Source organism: Capricornis sumatraensis, chromosome 17 (assembly GCF_032405125.1).
Source record: "Capricornis sumatraensis isolate serow.1 chromosome 17, serow.2, whole genome shotgun sequence".
Taxonomy (NCBI): Eukaryota; Metazoa; Chordata; class Mammalia; order Artiodactyla; family Bovidae; genus Capricornis; species Capricornis sumatraensis.
The window spans coordinates 71,447,840-71,473,169 of NC_091085.1; the positions used below are offsets into that span (position 1 = coordinate 71,447,840).

Consider the following 25,330-nt stretch of genomic DNA (forward strand, 5'->3'; position numbering starts at 1 on the left):
CTGCACTGGAAGGTGAAGTCTTAACCACTGGACCACCAGGAAAGTCCCTCTTGTTTCTCTTTGAATCCGGGGACCTTTGCAATGACCCAGGTGCAGTGGTTCTTGGCATGCTTAAACTCTGTTCTTAGATGATTGAACAGAGGCCCAGAAAGGTGAAGTGAGCTGTCCCAGACCTGAAACTAGCTGATGGTAGAATAAAGATTTTAATTTAGGTCTATTAAGCCCCAGACCAGTGCTCTTGCATTTGGGAGTCACTGGAGGTGAGCCTGAGGACCCTGCCAGCCCTTGGAATTAAACAGCCCTCCTGGAGAACGATGGAGGAAAATGCTACATGCTGCCTGATCTTGTTCAGGCCTAGGCGGCTGCTTAAACTGTGGGCTCCTCGCCTCTCCTCCCTCCACGTGCGGTGGAGAGCAGGGTCTAGCAGAGGATACAGGCTTGTTAAGGAGCAATTGTGTCCCCTCAACGCCACCCTGGGAAGTGCAGAATTTGTCAGCCTCGCTGGAGATTCTCGACCCTGATCACCTTGAATTTCTTCCATAAGACAGAGGTGATTTGGTCGACTAAGAACAGTCCATCTTTAAAAGAAACATTGCCTCCCAGGAGCAGGGACGTCAGATGGTGACAGCTCTGGAAAAGCCGACATCTCGTCACTGTGCTTGTTCAACAATGGATGACTCTCCTGTGTCACAGAGGGAGACATGGCCCGGGGAGGGGGGTGTGTGCGCACGTGCGCACACGCGCGCGCGTGTGTGTGTGTGTGTGTGTGTGTGACGTTTACATCTGGGCTGGGAGAGAGAACTTCCATGGGCCGTGGTTGGCAAGTAACCTTAGTTCAGTGGTTCACTAGAGGACAGGGTGTCCAAGGATGGGCGTTTGTGTGTGTGTGTGACGTTTACTTCTGGGCTGGGCGAGAGAACTTCCATGGGCCGTGGTTGGCAAGTAACCTTAGTTCAGTGGTTCACTAGAGGACAGGGTGTCCAAGGATGGGCAGGAGGAGGAAATAAAAGAGGAGGAAGGAGAGGGAGGGAAAGGGAAAGTGAGGGAGCCGCTGTTTATTTTGGCAGAATGAGGTCATTGTCATCAGATCAAAAGCTGTGTGTGTGTGAGAGGGAGAATAGGCATTGAGTACCTACTGTGTGCTGGCTACTATGTGCCATGCCTCATTTAAAAAGATGCAGTCCTCACACCCTTCTCATTGACCCATCTTCTAGATGAAGAGCCTGATCCTAATGACTGCTCTCTCTCTCTGTCTTAGGGATAAATCTTTGTATTTGGCATGCGGTGTATGCTTTCCGACTGGTCCCCACTCATGTTCCTCCGTCTTACTTGTTTCTAAGTAGAATTAGAAACTATGCAATCTGCCTGTGTGCCTACCGCTTGAAAGCATCTCGCTTAAAATTTAAGCCCAGATCTGTCCTCCAGCCATTGTCCATTTGAGGAGGCTTCGCTTCCATTTGACCCACAGGCCTTAGGATCATAAGGGACCACACTGAGTCCAGAGGGAGATGAGTGCTCACAACCCAGAAATGCTGGGCTTGGAGGTACTACGACCATGGGTGGTCTCGCCAGAGGTGAGGGTAGGTGCATGTGACTATAGGTGGGATTGTGGATTGTGTTAGATGAGAGTCTTATAATCAAATTAATAGGAGTGTGTGCGTATGTACGTACATGTCCACTGTAGGGTGAATGGGTGGACTGTCACGGTACTCTTTGTGCTTTCAAAGCACCCTATCCTCGTGTTTTTCTGTTGCACGCACATGTGCATGCTCAGTCACGTCCCACTCTTTGCAACCCCCATGGACTGTGGCCCGCCTGCCAGGCTCCTCTCTCCATGGCATTTTTCCAGGCAAGACTACTGGAGTGGGTTGCCATTGCCTTGTCCAGGGGACCTTCCTGAGCCAGAGGTGGAACCTGTGCCTCCTTCATTGGATTTGTACCACCAGTGCCACCTGGGAAGCCCTTGCCTGCTCTGATCTTGGGGAGACACTGACCTTGGAAGAGCCAATCATATTGTACCTGCCACCAGCCAGTGATTGATGGCTCCAGGGAAGGACACATGACCTACTCTTTGGATTCTTATAGATTAAAGCTGGGAGAAAGAAGTCTGTCTCCCTTGAGTTGGGACACTGGTATTTTCTAAGCCCAGAACTACCAACAGCCAAGATCCCTGGCACAAAGTCAGTCTGTGCAGGAGAACCAAGCTAAGTCAGAAGGAAGCAGAGATGAGAGTTAGGAAGAGAATGGCACAATTCATTCATTTGACAGCCTAGCCCCTTTGGTAGTTTGGTGACAAGACACACTACCTTTTCTTCTTTGGCTGAAGCTGATTCGAGATGGGTTTTTTGCCACCTGCCATCAAAGGAGCACTGACTAATATGCTGACTGCCCAGCTAAGTTGCTTGAGTCCACCCAGCTGGGAGAGTCCAGACCATGTCCCTATTTAGGCTGCCCTTTCTTGTGTACCACACTTAGTCTCGGCTTGGGAGAAAAGCTTCTCCATCCCGCCAGAGAGACCTTCCTGGAGGGATGATGGGAGACGGAGGGTCTTTTGGAAGAGGAGTTAATATTTGACCATAGGTCCATCTGCCCCAAAGCCTGGGCTTTTAATGCTGTGCCACCCCTCCCCTAACCCTCGCACCAGGCCAGGCATCAGGCTGAGATGACCCACACAACAGCCGCTCAAAGACTTGTTGTGGGAACAGATGAAGCTCCTCTTCTTCCTCTGTCCACAAGAGGGAAAAAGAGACTCACGGTCCCCTTCACGGATGCTCTGGAGAAGCGTGGCATGCTAGACACTGTGACCTGATGGATGGGCTGAGCTCTGTGGGTCAGGAAACGGATACTGAGTCTATTTCCTCCTTGCCTTGTGCAAGGAAGGGCTGGTGACTCTTTCCCTCCAGACCCTTCAGTGCAGGCTGTGGCCAGCACAACCGGCGCCCCTGTCACTGGGGCTCTATCACCCAGTTAGAGATAAGCTCGTGGTGGGCTGGGGGGGTGGGTGGGAGGGGGTGGGCTTCCATCCAACCCACTTCTGATTTTCCTCAAGTTCTGCTGTAGTGGCAGAATTTCCCGGAGATGAGGGGGAGGTTTGGTATGTAAAACAGGGACAAAATTCACAGGCCACTCGAGGGTGAATTAATGGCTGAGTTCATATAATCTATCAGCTCGTCGGAGCAGCCATCCGAATATCGCTGAAACGGCAAAGTCCCGTCCCAGCCTGGCTATTTATCTCAAGCGCAGAAACCAGCGAGGGGTGAGCCCAGGAGAGCACAAGCATCTGGGAAAGAGCTTTCCTGACTATTTTCTCCCCTTTCCTGTCCTTTTTTTCCCTCTTTTGCTTCAATTAATCTTCCTTTTCAAGCAACGTTGCTCTCTTCAATAAAGGTAATTTGTTAAGAGGATAGCTAAACATGTGCAAATTTGTATTCCTCTTATTTATTGTTTGTGAGCAGATTTGCAGACAGGAGGTATTACAGTGCCCTCAAGGACCAGTTTCGGAGTCTGCCAGATCTGGGTTCTATCCTGCCACTGCAAGGAGGCTGGCAGTCGTACTCAAGGTCCTGCTGAAAAAGTGGAAATAAAACATAAGCGTGTAGGAGTTCCCTGGTGGTCCAGGGGTTAAGAATTCTCCTTGCAGTGCAGGGGATGCAAGTTCAATCTCTGGTTGGGGAAATAAGATCCCACGTGCCTCGGAGCGACCAAGTTCCTGCTTGCTGCGACCACTGAGCCCACACCACAGAGTCAGTGCGCCATGACCAAAGATGCCACATGATGTAATGAAGATCCTGTGGACACTGCCAAGTAAATGAAATAAAAGTTGAAAAAAAAAACAAAAACCAAAAACCAACATAAGGGTATTTTGGATTGAACTGTGCCCCTCGTAAAAAAAGATCAGTTGAAGTCCTAAGCCCAGTACCTCAGAATGTGACCTTCTTTGGAAATAGGGTCACTTCTTATGTAATTAATTGCGAAGTGAAACTGGAGTAGGTGGGTCCCATCCAGCTCGACTGGGGTCCCCTCTGAAGTCCCAGAGCCACAAGGAGGAGACTACATGAAGACAGAGGCAATGACTGGTGCTTTACAGCTGTGAGGAAGGCCATGGGTTCCTGCTGATGCCAGGAGCTGGGGGAAAGGCGTGCAAGAGACTCCCTCTTAGGGGCTTTGAGAGCCCATCTTGATGTTGGACTTTTAGCCTCCTGAACTGCAAGGTGATATATCTCTGTCGTTTCAAGCCACCAGCTCAAGTCCCAGTTCTTGGTACTTTGCTACAGCAGCCCTTGAACACAAATATGGGGGTATTTTTTTAAAAAAAATACTTATTTATTTGGCTGCTCTTAAGACTAGAGATCTCTTCAAGAGAATTAGAGATATCAAGGGAACATTTCATGCAAAGATGGGCTCGATAAAGGACAGAAATGGTATGGACCTAACAGAAGCAGAAGATATTAAGAAGAGGTGGCAAGAGTACACAGAAGAACTGTACAAAAAAGATCTTCACGACCCAGATAATCATGATGATGTGATCACTAATCTAGAGCCAGACATCTTGGAATGTGAAGTCAAGGGGGCCTTAAAAAGCATCACTATGAACAAAGCTAGTGGAGGTGATGGAATTCCAGTTGAGCTATTTCAAATCCTGAAAGATGATGCTGTGAAAGTGCTGCACTCAATATGCCAGCAAATTTGGAAAACTCAGCAGTGGCCGTAAGACTGGAAAAGGTCAGTTTTCATTCCAATCCCAAAGAAAGGCAATGCCAAAGAATGCTCAAACAACCGCACAATTGCACTCATCTCACATGCTAGTAAAGTAATGCTCAAAATTCTCCAAGCCAGGCTTCAGCAATACGTGAACCGTGAACTCCCTGACGTTCAAGCTGGTTTTAGAAAAGGCAGAGGAACCAGAGATCAAATTGCTAACATCCGCTGGATCATGGAAAAAGCAAGAGAGTTCCAGAAAAACATCTATTTCTGCTTTCTTGACTATGCCAAAGCCTTTGACTGTGTGGATCACAAGAAACTGCAGAAAATTCTGAAAGAGATGGGAATACCAGACCACCTAACCTGCCTCTTGAGAAATCTGTATGCAGGTCAGGAAGCAATAGTTAGAACTGGACATGGAACAACAGACTGGTTCCAAATAGGAAAAGGAGTACGTCAAGGCTGTATATTGTCACCTTGCTTATTTAACTTATATGCAGGGTACATCATGAGAAATGCTGGGCTGGAAGAAACACAAGCTGGAATCAAGATTGCTGGGAGAAATATCAATAACCTCAGATATGCAGATGACACCACCCTTATTGCAGAAAGTGAAGAGGAACTAAAAAGCCTCTTGATGAAAGTGAAAGAGGAGAGCGAAAAAGTTGGCTTAAAGCTCAACATTCAGAAAACGAAGATCATGGCATCCGGTCTCATCACTTCATGGGAAATAGATGGGGAAACAGTGGAAACAGTGTCAGACTTTATTTTTGGGGGCTCCAAAATCACTGCAGATGGTGACTGCAGCCATGAAATTAAAAGACACTTACTCCTTGGAAGAAAAGTTATGACCAACCTAGATAGTATATTCAAAAGCAGAGACATTACTTTGCCGACTAAGGTCGGTCTAGTCAAGGCTATGGTTTTTCCTGTGGTCATGTATGGATGTGAGAGTTGGACTGTGAAGAAGGCTGAGAGCCGAAGAATTGATGCGTTTGAACTGTGGTGTTGGAGAAGACTCTTGAGAGTCCCTTGGACTGCAAGGAGATCCAGCCAGTCCATTCTGAAGGAGATCAGCCCTGGGATTTCTTTGGAAAGAATGATGCTAAAGCTGAAGCTCCAGTACTTTGGCCACCTCATGTGAAGTGTTGACTCACTGGAAAAGACTCTGATGCTGGGAGGGACTAGGGGCAGGAGGAGAAGGGGACGACTGAGGATGAGATGGCTGGATGGCATCATGGACTCGATGGACGTGAGTCTGAGTGAACTCTGGGAGTTGGTGATGGACATGGTGACCTGGCGTGCTGCGATTCATGGGGTCGCAAAGAGTCAGACACGATGAGTGACTGAACTGAACTCTGGGTCTTTAGTTGCAGCACACAAGGCCTTCTTTCAAAAAGAAGTCTATTTATTTATTTTTGGCTGTGCTTGGTCTTTGCTGTTGGGCGGGCTTTCTTTCCCGTGCGGTGCTCGGGCTTTGCTGCGCGCTGGCTTCGCTTGCTGTGATGCACGGTCTCCAGGGTGCTTGGGCTTCAGAGGTTGTGGCACACGGGCTCAGTAGCTGTGGCTCCCGGGCTCCAGGGCGCAGGCTCAGTAGCTGTGGCACGTGGGCTTAGTTAATCCGTGGCGTGTGGGGTCTTCCCGGACCAGGGATTGACCCCGTGTCTCCTGCATTGGCAGGCAGGTTCTTTACCACTGAGCCACCAGGGAAGCCCATCCTTGAGTTGAGGCAGGTTAGCTCTTAGTTGCAGCGGGATCTAGTTCTCCCTCCAGGGATCAGACCTGGCCCCCCTGCACTGGGAACATGGAGTTTTTAGCCACCAGCGAAGTCCCTACAGGGGTATTTTAAAAATCGACTGTAAGAAAAAAAAGATTGACTAGAAGATTGATCTCTTTGTGGAAAAGAGAAACAGTTACTTTCCTGCTGGGGATTCTTCACTATCTTGGAAAGTTGTCCTTCGGGAGGATCACTCCAGTGCTATCTGGGCTTCCTTGTGCAGGAAATTCCATTCCTGGAATTCCTGCTCATATCTAGGTTCCCTTGGGGTAGAAGGGAGGCATCTTTCACTTTGGTCAGGGCCCGAGGATCCTACAGGCTCAGCTCAACTATCTCCTCCCCGCAGGAAGGCACGATACAGCCCCATGACCCAACCAGATCCCTCCCTTGGGATCCCAGAGTTCCCTGGTTTACCCCACCTTAACACTTTTCGAAACAATTTTCCAAGTACTGGGCATTATTTTTTCAGATTATGAAGAATTTAGGCTCACTGCGAAAGAATTTTTAACAGAATGAAAAAGTGCTATGGTGGGCGAAGCTTGACATGATGCTACATATATACAGTGTCCAGCCTTTAGAAATCACCGACTCAACCCTGTGAGATGGCGAAGGACAGGGAAGCCTCGAGTACTGCAGTCCATAAGACTGCAAAGAGTCAGACACGACTTAGTGACTGAACAACAATTTGTTAGAAATAAACCCATAAGGGAGGAAACAGGACCATAAAGGTGATACCTCAACAGTGTTGATCATGACTGTTGTTGGATGCTGGGCCTCTGGGCTATTTCAACTTTTCTCTCTTTTTGCTATGTATTCTAATTTTTCTATGATAAGCATCTGTGACTTTGATAATCAAGAAAAAAGCTATGTTTTAAAATATAATTCATCTGTTTACTTGTCTTTCGTTCCTCTGGAGGGTATGACTATTCCTCAGACCAAAAAAAAAAACCAAAACAAAACTGTGCTTGAATCATTCTTGTGTCTCCACTTCCCAGCACAGGGCAGGGCAAACAGACATGCAAGAAATACAGAATGAATGAATGAATGGAGTTGGGATTCTATTAAGAGTCGGACATGACTGAGTGACTGAACAATGAACAACATAGCTCAGTGGTTAAGAATAAGAGCTTTGGGGGCTTCCCTGGTGGCTCTGGATCTTTTTAAAGCAACAGTTAGAACTGGGCATGGAACAACAGATTGGTTGCAAATCGGGAAGAAGTATGTCAAGGCTGTACATTGTTACTGTGTTTATTTAACTTAAATGCAGAGTACATCATGCAAAATGCCAGGCTGGATAAAGCACAAGCTGGAATCAAGATTGCCAGGAGAAATATCAATAACCTCAAATATGCAGATGATATCACGGTTATAGCAGAAAGCAAAGAATAACTAAAGAGCCTCTTGATGAAAGTGAAAGAGAGTGAAAACTTGGCTTAAAGCTCAACATTCAGAAAACGAAGATCATGGCATCTGGTCCCATCACTTCATGGGAAATAGATGGGGAAACAATGAAAACAGTGAGAGACTTTATTTTGGGGGGCTCCAAGATCACTGCAGATGGTGACTGCAGCCATGAAATTAAAAGACGCTTACTCCTTGGAAGAAAAGTTATGACCAACCTAGATAGCATATTCAAAAGCAGAGACGTTACTTTGCCGACTAAAGTCCGTCTAGTCAAAGCTATGGTTTTCCCAGCGGTCACGTATGGATGTGAGAGTTGGACTATGGGAAGCTGAGAACCAAAGAATTGATGCTTTTGAACTGTGGTGTTGGAGAAGACTCTTGAGAGTCCCTTGGACTACAAGGAGATCCAACCTGTCCATCCTAAAGGAACTCAATCCTGAATATTCATCGGAAGAACTGATGCTGAAGCTGAAACTCCAATACTTTGGCCATCTGATGTGAAGAGCTGACTCATTTGAAAAGCTCTGATGCTGGGAAAGATTGAAGGCAGGAGGAGAAGGGGATGACAGAGGATGAGATGGTTGGATGGCATCACCGACTCTATGGACATGAGTTTGAGTAAACTCCGGGAGTTGGTGATAGACAGGGAGGCCTGGTGTGCTGCAGTCCATGGGGTCGCAAACAGTCGAACACGACTGAGTGACTGAACTGAACTGAACTGAACTGAACCTGTGGCTCAGTGGTAAAGAATCCACCTGCCAATGCAGGAGACATGGTTTGATTCCTGATCTGGGAAGACCGCACATGCCTCAGAGCAGCTAAGTGTGCTCACTACAAAGCCTGCACCGTTGAAGCCTGCTCGTCCCAGAGCCCGTGCTTTGCAACGAGAAGCCCGGGCACCCTTGCTAGAGAGTTGCTCCCGCTAGCTGCAACTAGAGCAAAGGGCATGCAGCAGCAAAGACCCAGCACAACCAAAAACAAATAAACAAAATTATTATTATTTTTTTTAAAGAAGAGAGCTTCGGATGTAAAAAGAGTTGGGTAGGAGTCTCCTCTGCTGCTTGGCAACTGTGTGTCATGGGACAAGTCCTTTAACCTCTCTGAGCCTCCGTTTCTTCACCTATGAAAAAGAGTTTAATACTTCCTACAGACATAAGGCTGAGCATGAGCACACAGTTTGACCCAGAGCTGACCCTCCATAACCTGCAGAGATTGCATCTTTTGCTGGAGGAGGTGGGAAGTGGGAGCCCTGCGGTCACTTCCAAAAATGCTGACTAAATCTCTTGTGTCCTTCTTCAAGCCCAGCCCAACACCCTCTGTAACCTGGGGTGGGGGAAACAGAAACAGCACAGACTTTGAAATCAAGCTGGAGTCGGTTCCTGGCTGTGCTCCCGACAACGGGGTCACCTAAGGCAAGTCACATCGCCTCTGTTCTCTCCTACAGGATTACAATATTAATAATAATAGCCAGCATGCACTAAGTGCTTACTGGGTTCCAGGGTCTGTGCTGAACACTCTCTGTGCACTGAGAACTGAGACGACATAGTGCTTAGGGTTCAAGTGTAAGATCCAAACCTCCCGGGTTCAAATATTGATTTAACCTCTCCTCCTGCTGGTTAACCTCGGGCAGGTTACCTAACCTCTCTGTGCTTCTGTTTCCTCCCTGGAAGGGGGAGTTAATGACAGTGTCTACTTAACTGGGCTGCCAAGAAGACTATGGGATATACCAGCTGCAAAGTGTTTAGAACAGTGCCTGGCCTTTAGAGAGCATGCCATCGATTTATCTTATATAATCATCACAACAGACATCTGATGTTAAGTATCTTTTACCTCCCAAAGGAAACTGAGGTGACCTGCCCAGAGCTTCACAAGCCACCGCAGAACTGGGATTTGAACCCTCATGTGGCTGCTCAGAGCGCAGGATCTTGAAAGCCTAGCAAGGTGACTGGCATGTTGCAGGTGCCAGCTCCACCCAGGAAGTCAGACTTCCTGACCAACCCCAGCCCAGCCTGGGAGCAGCTCCACCCTCCCTTCCTGTCCCATGATGGGCTCCGAGTCCTTTACAGCTTGAGTCTTGCATCGTTGCATCAAGCAGAGCCCTTGCCAACTTTAGATAAAAACCAAATGTGTTTAGCATCAGGTCAAGGAAGCGTCTCATTGTGATTAGCGTTAATCTAATATGTTGTCGTTCCTTGCCGAACTCTGAATAAGTTAATCAAGGACAGTCTGAATTTGTGTTTTCTTAATAAGACTGCCTGATTTCAAAGCTGCCTGCTGAGAGCTCTGCGCTCCAGGCTTCTTTATTTTCTCTTCTGTCTCTCTTTATACTTTATAAAATATCTAAGATTTCCAGAAGCAAGGGGTGGGGTAGCATGGTAGAGAAGAAGGCTCACAAGCTTTGGAATTAAATGAATCTTGCTTCAAACCTCAGTTCCTCTACTCACCACCTGGGTAACCTGGGGTAACTGACTTCTTCTGAGTTTTTACTTTTTGCATTTGTAAAATAGGATAATAATAGTCTTTAACTTGTTGAGTTGTTGCGATGATTACATAAGGCAATGACGGTCTAGCCTATAATAACCATTCAATATATATTTAGCCACTATTTCTACTACTATTAATATTAGTGGCAGCAACTGTTAAGTGACCTATTATTATAAATCAGGAGATCTGATAAGCATTTTAAATATATCATTTCATTCAAATAACATATGAAAAGCAAATAGAACAGTGGCTGGCATAAAGTAAGTGCTCAAGGAATGGTAATAATTACTTGTAATGGTGGTGGTGGTATTTCATCCTCATAATAAATGGGGGTGGTGTTTCTGTTGTTGCTGGATGTATCAACCACGCCATTAGGGAATTATATTCTCTTAGAGGACCTCAACAAACACAGGAAATTACCGTTCATGTAAGGGCCATGACAGGGAGCACAGAGAAGGAACATTTGATTAAGCCTGGAGGGGGGTCAGGACAATTTTCTGGAGGTGAACTAAGCTGAGACCGGGAGGAAGAGCAGAGCTGTGACCAGGCAGCAGGCTGGTCATTCTTTCATCTGTCCATCCAGCGACTCGTTTATACAGCCAGGAGGCACTGAGCACCAGCTTTGTTTCTGGTGCTGTCCAAGGTGCTGGTAGAACGAAGCAATCAGGACAGGTACTGTCTCTGCCTTCATGGAGCTGACAGTCTAGTAGCAGAGATAGACTATAAGGAAGAAAAGTGCTTCCAGAGGTTAAGAATCCACCTTGCAATGCCGGGGACACTGGTTCGATCCCTGGTCCAGGAAGATCTCACATGCCGTGGGGCAACTCAGCCTGTGTAGCACAACTATTGAGTCTGCCTGCTGCAACTACTGAAGCCCGCATGCCCAGAGCCTGTGTTCCACAACAAGAGAAGCCACTGGAATGATTAGCCTGTGGAACTAGAGACGAGCCCCTGCTTTTCTCAACTAGAGAAAGCCCGTGCAGCAACCAAGACCGAGAGCAGCCAAAAATAGAACAAGCAAAGAAAATTTCAGGAATTAAAAATCTAAGGAAGCAAATAGAAGCAAGATACTTTCAGATGGTGATACGTACTGTGACAAAAATAGAACTGGGGATAATGTGGTCCTGACCAGGCACAAAATGGGGCTACTTTAGGGCATTCCAGGAAGACCTCTACGGGATGGCACGGTTTGACTGGAGACCTGATGGAAGGGAGGAAGGGGGCCATGCAAAGATATAGGGAAGAGCATCCCAGATGGAAGGGACTAACTATAAAAAGATCCTGAGGTAGGACCGGGATTGATGTGTTTAATGAGTAGCAACAAGCAAAATAGAGAGAGATGTGTGGTGAAGTGGGTGGGAAGTGTTACACGTTAATGTTACAACATGTAATGCCAAGTGTTATAACATGGTGGGTCATGCTGGGGGCTCTGGAATTTATCATAAGTTTGATGGGGCTTGCAAAGTAGCAGAAAGAGTTTGGAGTGGCTGGGATGAGATGAAGCTTGGTGATTGGAGAAGGCAGTGAGGGAATTTCTCCATCAGGGTAGCACCTCACACCTCAGCTATGCCTACAAGATGGGGTCCCTTACCCAGGTGGATCCGCAAGACCTTCCCGATCACCCCTAAGACTCTCCTCTGTGCAGGCATCATGCTAGGTGTTTCCATAATCATGTCTCATCAAACTGTCAGGAGAAGCCTGGCAGGAAGGAGGCCATTGTTCCCATTTTACAGATGACAAAACTGAGGCATGAAAAGGTCAAGCCACTTGCTTGGACTACGTGACTGGTTGGAGTGGAGCTGGACTATGAATCCAAGTCCTCTAAGCCATTCTGCTGCCTCTCACCTTCTCCTTCACTGCCCTGTGAAGTTTTTAAGGAAGTGGAATTCTAGGAAATTCCTGAGGGTAAGATGATGGGGTCTTCTTGATGGCTCCTGAGCCAGACGCAGGTTGGGACTGAAGCAGGGAAACATGCTCCCCAGGACAAGTCCCCTCCAATAGCCCTGCTTCCTTCCACGGGGGCAGAAGGGGTTTTTCCACAAGTTGAATCACAGCGGAAGTGTGATGTGTGGCAGGGAACACAAGGGTTGGGGAGGGTTTCCTTCTGTCCTGATTGGTGGTAGATCCTCCCAAACCATCTGGCTGAGATTCTGGAAATGTCCATTCGTGTTAATCTCATGAATTGCAGGAGTTGTGGGGTCCTCCCCAGAACGCTGCTCCGATGAGGGGACATCGGTTGACCCTGGGAAGTAGTCATAGAGCCAGCATCCAGGCCAGATGTGTCTGCTTTGAACTTGTCACTGACCAGCTATGTGGCCTTGGGGAATGTTTGCACTTCTCCAACCCTGTTTCCATGTGTGTTAACTGGGCATAGGATCACATTCCTTAAGACCATGGAGTGTAGTGAAAATCAAGTGAGGTGAGGTACTTAGGAAGAAAAGCCCAATTTGAATGTGACAGGCTAAGAAAATGCAATGAAACGAAGTCCTCTGAGCGCCCTCACCAAGCGATCCAGCTAAGTGGACGGGGAGGCAGACTGCAGGGAACAGAAGCTCTGCCACTAGCTAGCTGTGTGACCTTAGGCTCCCGGGGCCTCAGTTTCCTCATCTTTAAAATGGGAATAATAGCTCCTATCACATGGAGTTGTGGCTGTAATTTGATGCCTGTCAAGTGCTTGGAAAAGTACCTGGCCCTTAGTAAGTGCTCAACAGATGCTCAGGGTTTTGATGTTCAGCTGCATGTAACAAGGGCTATAAAGGCACGGGAGGGTCAGATGTTGACCTCTGACAGATTCAGGGTTCAGCTCTAAGCGTGGATGTTTATAAGCTGTGTGACCCTGGGCAAGCTACCTAATGTCTCTGAGCTTCAGTTTTCTCCTCTGCGAAACCTCCTGCATATATGATGGCTGGTTCCTAGGCAACACTGAACGCTGGCAGCTGTTACCATAATATCATGAGTATCATCATCCCCCTCCCTTGTCCGCGGCCACCTTCCAGCCCAGAGGCTCACCCCTCTTACCTCGCTCCTCCTCCTTCTCCCGGACGACCCTCCCCTTGAGGGCCCGGCTCCAGGCTCCCCCGTAGTCCCCTAGCTTGGCTCTCTCATTCCCGTCCTTGCCCTTGAACCAGGGTCCGTACCTGCGGGCGATGCTTGAGACTTCACCTGTGTCCCGGAAGCCTCTGCCCAGATTTAAGTCACCCAGGAAGGTCAGCTCAGCGCCCTCCACTGGGACCCCCACAGCGGGGTTGGCCTGGTTCTGGGAGACGGCAGGCTGACCCACAAAACCAGAGTGAAGGAAAACAAGGCTCCCAGCCGTCAGGTAGAGCACCAGGAAGGTAAAGAAACGCACAGGCTTCCTGCGGAAGTACCGCTGGAATTTGAACCAGAGCTTGGCCATAGTGGGATCATTCCGGACTGGATCGCTGGGGCTCAGCTGGGGGTTGGGGGGTGTGGTCCAGGGAGAGAATGGAGGAGGGCTTTGTTCCTCAATCTTCCCTTAGGGATGGAGCCCCTGGGGGTCTTCAGTCTTAATCCCGCTGTGAAGGTGACTGCCAAGTCCAGGGCAGGAGGGCAAGTCCAATGCTTGGCTGACGCCAAGAGAAGAGAGGACAGGGTTCAGCAGCCCTCCCGAGGTCAAGGTGAGCTTCTTTGGGCCAGGAAAGCGGTGCTGAGGTTCAGGGCACTCAGGAGTTGGTCCCATTTTCCTGCATCTTGTTCTCTGCCTCAGAATTCCCAAAGAACTTGGAAAATAGCAACGGGAGGAGGATGCTGTGAGGGTTCACAGGCAGCTGGAGTTCGCTTCTTGCCCCTTCTCCGATGCTCAGGCCTATAGGAGCTGGGTTAATGCACAGAGGGCCTCTTCCCCAGCTGGGGACCAAGCTCGGTCTGTCCGCCTGGTGGAAACACAAGCGGCAGCCTTTCATCTGGTGAAGTGTTAGGGCTCAGGGCTGCCACCTGCAAAAGAGCACAGGTCCAGACATAAGAAACCTCCTGGCAGAGGCCAGAATGTGAAGCTTTCTTGAACATTCTCAGGGGAGGGGGCCATGCAGAGTCCAGAGAGGGAGGAAACCAGTGGCCCAGAGAACCCAGCAGTGCTGGGTAAAAGCGACCCCTACTGGTCCTCGTCTCGGGACAAGCTTTATCTCGGACAAGCTCAGGTCCTTAAGCCCCACTGCTCAGTGCTCAGTCATGTCTGACTCTTTGTGACCCCGTGGACTGTAGCCCACCAGGCTCCTCTGTCCAGGGGATCTTTCACGCACAAATACTGGAGTGGGTTGCCATTCCCTTCTCCAAGGGATCTTCCCAACCCAGGGATCGAACCTGCACCTCTTGCATCTCCTGCATTGCAGGTGGATTCTTTACTGCTGAGCCATGGGGGAAGGCCTTCTTAAGCCCAATACATCTGCATGTTTGTCAAATATATGCTGACTCATGGGGGTTACTTTAAGTCCAAATGTACTTCCTAGGTCTTTGCCAGACTGTCTGCTGGACGTGGCTGATACTGAACTAGATCAAATTTGTTCATCTTTCCCCCCAAACACATATTTATAGAAGACCTACTATGTAGCAGGCACATCCTGCACGTGTGCGAATTCGCTTCAGTCTGTCCGACTCTTTGGGACCCCATGTAGACTGTAGCCCACCAGGCTCCTCTGTCCATGGGATTTTTCAGGCAGGAATACTGGAGTGGGTTGCCATGCCCTCCTCCAGGCTCTGTTCTAGGTGCTGGAAATAAAGCTGTGAACCCAAGAGACACAGTTCCTTCTCTCACCAGGATCACATTGTAATGGAAGAGTTCAAATCCAGAGTCCCTCTCTTCTGTCCAAGGAGGAAAAGGAGAAGGAAGGAAAGCAGATTATTTAGCAACATACGCATTCACTCAGTATTTGTTGCACTTGGCACGCTCTGCTTTGTACTGAGCCTTCTGGGTGTATTACTCTTCCCCACGTTCCCACGGGAAGTGACTATTTCCCATTTTACAAATGAGGAAACTGAGAACACACAGCTGGTGAGTGGTGGAGGTGGGATTGGAACCTAGGATGGTCCTAACACCAAAGCACAGCTCCGAACCCCCACTTTTTGACTCTTTCTCCCACACGGTCAGGGCATCACTTGGGAGTTCCGAGACAGCCCCCGAAGCAGCAGCCCGTCTCCACCTGCTCCCGGTGGCCAGTGGCGGCTCATTCTATGAGGGCCCCTCAGAGTGTGGTCCGAGGAGCATCTGATTCAGCATCCCCTGGGAGCCTGGCTATCCATGAAGATTCCTAATGTCTCCAATCGGAATTTCTGGTTGAGGAGGAAACCTACAGGTGTAACCAGGTGCTCTTAGGTGATGATCACGAGCACAAAGGTTTGACAACCATGGTTTTTTCAGTAAACACTCAGGATCAGCAGTCTGGAAGAAAATAGATTGTAAATTAGAAAGTGGAAAAAAAGAAAAAAGAACTCCATTTGCCTTATGTGGTTTCATATCACCACCAGCAGGGGGCCTCATGACAATCTTGGCCACTGCAAGGGATTCAAGTGTCAGCCAGCCAATGGGTGATTTGAATGGTGACAGCCCCTACCAAATCCAGAGAGCAGCATGAGAGTTTAACTGGGGTTCAAGGTAGAGTCCAGCGTTCCTCCATATGCCATCCTATTCATTCAAGAATTAAGCACTGAGCACCTACATGCGCTAGCTATCGTTGTAAGCGCTTGGAACTGTTCAATGAACAAGACAGCCCCAAACGCATGCTCTTGTGGGGTCAAACTCTCTGTTCATCCATCCATCATTCTTTAATCTATTCAGCAGTCCACCTACCCATCCATCCATCCATTAAGTCACAGTCTATTCACCCATCCATCATTCATTCTTTAATCTATCCATCAATTCCCCTACCCCTCCATCCATTCATCATTCATCTGTTCATTAATCCATCCACCCATCCATCCATCACCCATTCATTCATCTATCTATTCATCTGAATTGGAGCAGCCCACTCATTCACCCAGCTCCCCACCCACCCATTCATCCGCCCATTCCTCCATTCATTTAGCAACATGTCTTACTTGCCTACCGTGCATGTGCTTGGAATGCGGAAATAAATAATTTGGAAGAAAAATAATTCAGAGTTGCTGCTTTCAAAGAATTCAGAGTTTACTGAGAGAGAGAGCAATTTAAATGATCACCACATCAAATCACTATACTAGAGCTGCTGCTGCTGCTGCTAAGTCGCTTCAGTCGTGTCCGACTCTGTGCGACCCCATAGACAGCAGCCCACCAGGCTCCCGCATCCCTGGGATTCTCCGGGCAAGAACACTGGAGTGGGTTGCCATTTCCTTCTCCAATGCATGAAAGTGAAAAGCGGAAGTGAAGTCGAAATTAGTTGTGTCCGACTCTTCTCAACACCATGGACTGCAGCCCAACCTCTGTCCATGGAATTTTCCAGGCAGAGAGACAAAGATAAATCCCACAGTAGCTGTATGTATAAGATATAAAACAGAAATTAATATTAACAGCTAATGTTCATCGAGCACTTATTATATGCCAGATACCGCTCTACAAGCATAATGCTCTGATTTAATCGTCGTATCAATCCAACGAGGCAGATCTAGGTCCATTTCAAAGCGGAGAGGAATGAGGCACAGGATGATAAAGTAACTTTTCCAGGGCCACACAGCTGGTACGTGGCAGCTGGCTTGTGAACCTGGGCTCATCTGATTTCACAGCTTGTGTCCCTAACCACACATCTATTCTAGTCTTGTATTCCTTTGAGAATATGGTTAAAAAAAAAAAAAAAAACCTACAGGCATATGCCCAGAGAAGAGCGCTTGCACAAAAGTTCCTAGATATTGGCTTACAATGTCAAGGGGTTTCTGCACCCTGGGGTAAGAGGCCCCGGAATGTGGGAGCCCCGAGAAGTGAGGGTCTGAAGCTGCCCTGACGGGAATCAGAGAGGGCTTCCCTCCAGAAGGGGTCTTTAAGCTGGCAGGTCTTGCAGGAAGAGTCAGCTTTCTGGGTGAATAAACAGCAGAAGGACACTTTAGGGAGGAGGGACAGCACATACCCAGGGCAGGGAACTGGGTTGGAGGCAGCTGAGGGGCTTAGTGAGTGAAGTCAAGTTGCTCAGTCGTGTCTGACTCTTTGCGACCCCAAGGACTGTATATAGCCCACCAGGCTCCTCCGTGCATGGGATTCTCCAGGCAGGAATACTGGAATGGGTTGCCATGGCCTTCTGCAGGGGGGATCTTCCCGACCCAGGGATCGAACCTGGGTCTCCCGCATTGCAGGCAGACGCTTTACCTTCTGAGCCAATAGAGGAGCTTAGGGCATGGTAAGAAGGCAGTGAAGTGGTGGGTTGGAGTCAGACCCTGCAGAGCCTTGAATGCCAAGCTCAGAAGTCTGCCTGGACTATGCTCTAACTGAAGTTTCATGGTCACACCGACACTTTGGAAAGACCAGCCTCTTATCAGCTTAAAAACCTCTGGGCAGTGAGGGGTGTCCCCTGGTATTCCATGTAAATCACGCCCATGGCAGAGATTTCCGCAGCTGGGCCAGGATGAAGAAAGACCAGCAGCCCTCATGGGAATAGGCGGTTGGGGGGACACCAGCCCTTCCAGAGGCATGCAGGCAAGAGCATGGACTCTGCAGGCAGAAGGACCTGGGCTCAAATCCCGCCTCTTCCATCCACCACTTGTGTGGCTGGGGTAAGACACCTCTTCTCAGCCACCGAGGCTCCTGACCTGTGAAGTGGACATAAGAAGCTTGACACCCCCCCCCAAATAGATTGCTTGGAGGATTGCATTAAAAACTAGGAAGAGCACAGGGGGCTCAGCTTGGTGCTCCGTGGTGACCTCGATGGGTGGGATGGGGGTGCAGGGTGGGAGGGAAGTCCAAGAGAGAGGGGATATATGTACACATATAGCCGATTCACTTCATTGTATACCAGAAAACCAACACAGCGTTGTAAAGCAACTATACCCCAATTAAACAAAAATTGTACTCTGTGCATCTGGCACATAGTGGGTGCTCAAGAAAAGCCCTCAGCCCCTCCCCTCCCGTGAGCACACGTGAGCTGCCTTCAGAGCCCCTTGCCGCCAGCAAGCCCCACATCTGCCGCGGGTAAGGAGACAGCGAAGATTTCCGCTGTGGTGTCCCCTGTGGCTCTCTGTCTCTCTGAGGACGTTTCTGGGTCTAGCTCCTTTTTGTTGTTCCTTTCCCGTTCTTTTACATTTCAACACATCTTTTCTCTAAGTGGGTGCCAAATGGGTTTTAAGAAGATAATGAGCTCATTAGAAGCTGGCAGGGAACAGAGAGACTGAGGCAACGGTGGTGCTGGACGTGGGGTCGGGGAAAGCGGGGGCGCGGATTCTGAGGAAGGGGGCTCCTCCTGGGGAAGGCGGATGCTGACTCGAGTTGCCCACACCAAACTGCCAGCGCTGGGAGGTGGAGGAGGGCACCTGGAAGGAGAACGCCCTGGAATCTGAGCCCCATGGGCATGGGGGAGGGGCAGGTCTGCTCACTGGGACCCTGTGTGTGCTCTCGCTACGTCAGCCCCATCCTCTGGAGGCCGGTAAGCCCCCAGGGAACACTGGCACAGAAAATAGTGAGAAGAATCAGAGAACTTGAACCTCCACCACGGGTCCCTGCCATGAGCCAAATCCCCGAGTGACAGCCGGAGGGAGTTGCAAATGCAGGGCCCCCCGCAGCAGCATCCTGCGCTTCTCAGCTCCGGGTGGTCCTAGGGTACAGGGGCCCCCGCTGAGCCTATCCCACCTCCCCCAGGGAAACGTCTGTCACTCTTGTCCACCCATCATCCTTCCTCTCCCTTCTCTCTCTTTCTTTCCAAGTCTCTCTCCATCTCTCTTTGTCTGTGTCTCTCCAGACAGAACTGGGGAATGGAAGTAACTGCCACTGGCTGAACACTGTGTTTGAAGGTTTTACAAACCTCTAACCAACTCCTTCCTCCTGGCAACCTGCAAAGTAGGTGTGATTGGTGTCCCGGACTCCGTAGCTTATGTATGTTCCACCCTGGGCTGGGGGCACGCCTTGGCCTCCAGCTGCCCCTTCCCGTCTGTTTCCGGCTGTTCATTACAAGCTGGAAGCCAGAATCGCATTAACAAGACTCGACAGGTGTCTTCACCTCTCTGAGCTGCTGTTTTCTCTCAGCAAAGTGGGTAGCCCCTAGAAGTCTCCCTCGCAGGGTCTTGGGGAGGACTTGATGAGATCACCCACAGGAGCAGAGATGGTGTTCCTTAAAAGCTGGCTATCACAGCTTCATCCCTTTGCATTTCACGTGAGACCTGCTCTGAGCATCAGTTTTCCCATCTGCTGAAAGTGGCACAAACCCCCTACCCTGCCTCCCTCCCTGGGTTGGCATGAGTTGCCGTGACAGGGAGGCCGAGAGGCCCTCTTTGCAGGAATGACAGTGTTTGGTTACTGCAGTTCATGTTTCTAGCTGGAGCCCCAGAGTGTCTAAACACAGCCTATTTTTAGCACCAGAATGAACCTCGGGTGCTGAGCTGCCAAGAATATGATGGGCAGGGCAGAGCTGCCCTGAGGGAAGGGAAAACGGGAGGTACAGCTTGTCCCACGGCTCCCTCCCTGGTGGGGCTGTTGTGCTTCCCACTCCAGATTCTGGGGAGCAGGTATGTCTGGCTGGAAGCCCATAAGGCTCGGCAGGGGCCTGGTTCTCTTTCCACAACTCCCTGAACTTGACCTCAGGGCACAAGCCCAGACACCAGCTGATTCCCTGACCATCCAAACTTGCCAAGAAAAAGATGCTGAGGAATCAGGTTTGCGAAAGTTCAACTTCTTCATGGTTCTGGGTAAGAGATCCACCTGGGGACCTCCAAAAAACTGGGAGCCCAGGTCAGTGGTTACCTTTTGGTCTTGGCTAAATAGTAACAATATCAGAAACCACTGGCATTTGCTAATACCAAATACACAGGAATTCCAGTTGAATGAGCTATTTCAAATCCTAAAAGATGATGCTGTGAAAGTGTTGGACTCAATATGCCAGCAAAAAGACTCAATATGCCAGCCAGGAAAACTCAGCAGTGGCCACAGGACTGGAAAAGGTCAGTTTTCATTCCAATCCCTAAGAAAGGCAATGCCAAAGAATGCTCAAACTACTGCACAATTGCACTCATCTTACATGTTAGTAAAATGATGCTCAAAATTCTCCAAGCCAGGCTTCAGCAATACGTAAATCGTGAACTTCCAAATGTTCAAGCTGGTTTTAGAAAAGGCAGAGGAACCAGAGATCAAATTGCCAACATCCGCTGGATCATGGAAAAAGCAAGAGAGTTCCAAAAAAACATATACTTCTGCTTTCTTGACTATGCCAAAGGCTTTGACTGTGTGGGCCACAACAAACTGTGGAAAATTCTGAAAGAGATGGGCATACCAGACCACCTGACGTGCCTCTTGAGAAATCTGTATGCAGGTCAGGAAGCAACAGTTAGAACTGGACATGGAACAACAGACTGGTTCCAAATAGGAAAAGGAGTGCGTCAAGGCTGTATATTGTCACCCTGCTTATTTAACTTCTATGCAGAGTACATCATGAGAAACGCTGGACTGGAAGAAACACAAGCTGGAATCAAGATTGCCGGGAGAAATATCAAAAATCTCAGGTATGCAGATGACACCACCCTTATGGCAGAAAGTGAAGAGGAACTATAGAGCCTCTTGATGAAAGTGAAAGAGGAGAGTGGAAAAGTTGACTTACAGTTCAACATTCAGAAAACTAAGATCATGGCATCTGGTCCCATCACTTCATGGGAAATAGATGGGGAAACAGTGGAAACAGTGTCAGACTTTATTTTTGGGGCTCCAAAATCACTGCAGATGGTGATTGCAGCCATAAAATTAAAAGACGCTTACTCCTTTGAAGGAAAGTTATGACCAATCTAGACAGCATATTCAAAAGCAGAGACATTACTTTGGCAACAAAGGTCTGTCTAGTCAAGGCTATGGTGTTTCCAGTGGTCATGTATGGATGTGAGAGTTGGACTATGAAGAAAGCTGAGTCCAGAAGAATTGATGCTTTTGAACTGTGGTGTTGGAGAAGACTCTTGAGAGTCCCTTGGACTGCAAGGAGATACAGCCAGTCCATCCTAAAGGAGATCAGTCCTAAATATTCTTCGGAAGGACTAATGTTGAAGCTGAAACTCCAATACTTTGGCCACCTGATGCAAAGAGCTGCCTCATTGAAAAAGACCCTGATGCTGCAAAAGATTGAAGGCAGGAGGAGAAGGGGACGACAGAGGATGAGATGGTTGGATGGCATCACTGACTCAATGGACATGAGTTTGAGTCAACTCCAGGAGTTGGTGATGGACAGAGAGGCCTGGTGTGCTGCAGTCCACGGGGTCGCAAAGCGTCGAACACAACTGAGCGACTGAACTGAACTGAACTGAAATACATAGGCACTGTGTTGAGCATCTTATTTCCACTGCACCACTTGATCCTCCCTAGAATGGTTTGAGGTGGTTATTAACCCCTGTGTGCCTCAGTTTCCCTGTCTATAAAAAGGGGGGAATAGCAGGACACACTGGTATAAGGACTAAATATTGAACTGAACTAATATATGCAAGTGTCAGTGTTACCTCTTATTATGACTTACAGAGAATATGTGTGGTTTTGCCTGTCACTGCCAAGGATCTCATCTTCCTTCCCAGGGCTTCCTCATCATCAAGTCTCAGCTCATATAGCTTGGGCAAAACGGAATGCCCTCCCTAGTCGCTGCAAACACTATTATCTTTGTTTCTTTGTTATCTTTGATAATGCAGGGTGTGTATATATTTAGAAGTACAACTCCTGGGTCCTCCTGTGAGAGCATCTTATGACTATCCCAGGAAATGATGATCTGTTCTCTAAAATGGCTGTAGTGACAATCCCCCCACACCACCTTCCCCAGTAATGTACGATGAGCATGCCTACGGCTACAAATCCCATCAACACTTAATGCTGTCACCCTTTTTGTTTCTGCCAGTCTGGTAAATCTGTAATAGAGGAGGTCTGTGCCCTACCTATAGAATTGACTGCCAAATGCCATTTGGAAGCAGACTCAGTCGATGACGGATGGGAGTCGGTGTGTAAATGCCCAGCTCCTCGCCCCACTGATGGAATAAGTCAGGCTGTCTTTGCACAGGCTCCCTGAGCTTCCCCAGCCTCAGGTGCCCTCAGTGGTAGCTGACTGATGCACCACCTTGCCTTGGTGTTTTCCCTTCCCTGTTTTTCTTCCTCACTCAGGGTGTGGCTCAGCTGGTAAAGAATCCGCCTGCAACGTCAGAGACCTGGGTTTGATCCCTGGGTTGGGACGATCCCCTGGATGAAGGCAAAGGCTACCCACTCCAGTGTTCTGGCCTGGAGAATTTCACAGACTGTATAGTCCATGGGGTCGAAAAGAGTCAGACATGACTGAGCAACTTTCACCAGGGAAGGAAAAGGACTAGCGTGCTCTTCACCTAAATAAACTACTTACCCATGGTATCCTTTACTTGGAATATACCCTGACTTGTCCAATCTTTTCCTTATCGTTAGATGTGTAAAATATTTCATTTTTCTTCCCTGTACATAAGTAGTGCTATGCTAAACCTCCTGAATGTAGATCTTCACCCAGATTCCTAGAAAGCAATACATGACCTCCCATGAATGTGAAGTGTGGGCACGACTACGCCCATCTTACAGATGGGCAAGCTAAGGCTCACAGAGATTAAGTAGCTTGTCCATGCATTCAGCTAGCAAGAAGTGGGGCATGAATTCAAGGACAGAACTTAGTCTTAATGTCATGAGGTGACGGCACGCACACAGCAAACCACCAGGAGAGCCAACCCTCTTTCTCACACTTTGCACCTCTCAGTTGAATTCCAGCCTCAAAGGAAGGATCCTTCGTGAGTTTGGAGACATCCCTCAGACACTTCTTCTCCAGCTAGATGGACCCCCAGACTCCTTTAATCTAAGTTCCTCTCATCCTTCCTGCTCCTGGACCACTCACTTGGCCGGTGAAAGAGGTAATGAAATAGTCTGAGAAATAACCATTATAAATCCCAGTCCTGTGGCTTTCACTCACAGTCTTCAGGAATGGAGAATTTCATTCACCCAACTAACCCTGGGGAAGAATCTTGCACCCTCATCTGGTGTGTGGACCCCGCTTCTGGGACACACTCCCCTCTCTCATGGGTGTGCTAGAGTGTAAGGAGCCCACAGTGCCCACGATGGGCGTGCATACCCTTTTCTCCGATTTCTGGCCACTGTGTGAAGCTGCAATGGGCACTCTGTATACACAGATTTACTTCCTGGGTCCAAAAACACGAGATTGCTTTCATCCAAGATTCCGCATATTTGAGCATGTGTACACAGCTTGTGCTGTCTCTTGCATCCTCACCCCTCCCAGGAAGAGTCTCCAGAACCCCGACTCTTCACTCCCTCGGTTTCCAGGACAGAGACTCACCCACCACTGCCCAGAGCTCACAGCTCACCATCGACGTCTCCTTTCATTCATCTTTCCCAAAACTCGAGAAAATAAATGAGAAGGCAAAGTGCCATTAGCTTAATGGCCTTTAACACCCAGCCATCTGCCATGATGTAATTAAATAAAAAAATCAGAGGGAACATATGGTGCCCATTATGAATAAATATTAAAATTTTGTTTCCCCAGCTAATGACTCCGGCATCTCTTGCTCCACAGGCAAACTTTACGGCCATCGTCGCTTGTGACAGGGAATCGGGCTGAGCCTTAGTGAGAAATGGTGTCAGATCTGGGGTAAGATCTAGTTGTCAGACGTTTCTGGCTTGACCCTGCCTCAGCCACGGGGTGGCTGTGTGATCTCAACAAGTGGTGTGAGACTCAGTTTCCTCATCTGTAAAATAGGAACGATCCCCTCTGCCTTGTTAGGAAAGTATAGGGGTGAAAGAAGCTAACGTGTTTAAAAGACATAGCAGGGCTTCCCCAGTGGGTCAGTAGTTGAGAATCTGCCTTGAAATGCAGGGGACGCCGGTTTGATCCTGGTCCAGGAAGATCCCACATGCCGCGATGCAGCTAAGCCTGTGAGCCACAACTACTGAGCCGGCCCTCTAGACCCTGAGAGCTGAAACTTCTGAAGCCTGTGTGCCCTAGAGCCTGTGCTCTGCAACAAAAGAAGCCACTGCAACGAGAAGCCTGCACTCTGCAACTAGAGAGTAGCCCCTCCTCTCCCCGCTTGCCACAACTAGAGAAAGCCTGCATGCAGCATCGAAGACCCAGCACAGCCGAAAATAAATAGATAAATAAAATACATAGCGCTCCAGTAACCGCATGTGCTAATACTCATTGAGCGCCTCCTACGTCACAGAGTCGGACTTGACTGGAGCGACTTAGCACACAGGCACGCACGCATGTGCAAGGCACTGTTCTATATATCAGCTTGTTTGATCCTTCCAACAATCCTATATGAAAGATCTCATGTGTTAGCCTCATTTTGCAGATGAGACAGCTGAGGTTCAGAGAGGTTAAGTCACCTATGCAAGGTCACACAGCTAAGGAATGGTGGAGCAGGGCTCAAACCAAGGCTATCTGGCCTCAGAACATGCACTCTTAACCAAGGGGACTCGGTAAGAGTTAGTTACAGTTAGTCTTCAAAGATACACTACACAAAAACTAGACACAGTCTAGCCAGATGCTCCAGCAATCATGCTCCTTGGTACTTACCCAAAGGAGGCCAGAACTGATGCCCACACAGAAGCCTGCACAGGGAGGCTTACAGCAGCGTTGCTCGCAACTGACAAACCCTGCAAGCAACCAAGAGGTGCTTCAGTAGGTGAATGATAAATAAACTGTGGTACATCCAGACAATGGGATAATATTCAGTGTTAAAAGGAAATGAGCTATCAAGCCATGACAAGACATGAAGGAAACTTCAATGTATATTCCTAAGTGGAAGAAGGCAGTCTGAAACGGCTACACACTGTGCGATTCCAACTATCAATATACGACA

At 48.6% G+C, this 25,330-nt stretch overlaps 1 protein-coding gene across 1 annotated transcript in view; it reads right to left on the reverse strand.

The window, feature by feature from the left end:
• The window catches only part of WSCD2 (WSC domain containing 2), a 55,290-nt gene extending 41,245 nt beyond the window's left edge, over positions 1-14,045 (reverse strand). Inside the window, exon 1 of the mRNA XM_068990131.1 lies at positions 13,385-14,045. Coding sequence (XP_068846232.1) covers positions 13,385-13,763 — 379 coding nt within the window. The 5' untranslated portion in view covers positions 13,764-14,045. The remainder of the gene's footprint in view (positions 1-13,384) is intronic.
• Between the last annotated feature and the right edge of the window lie 11,285 nt (positions 14,046-25,330).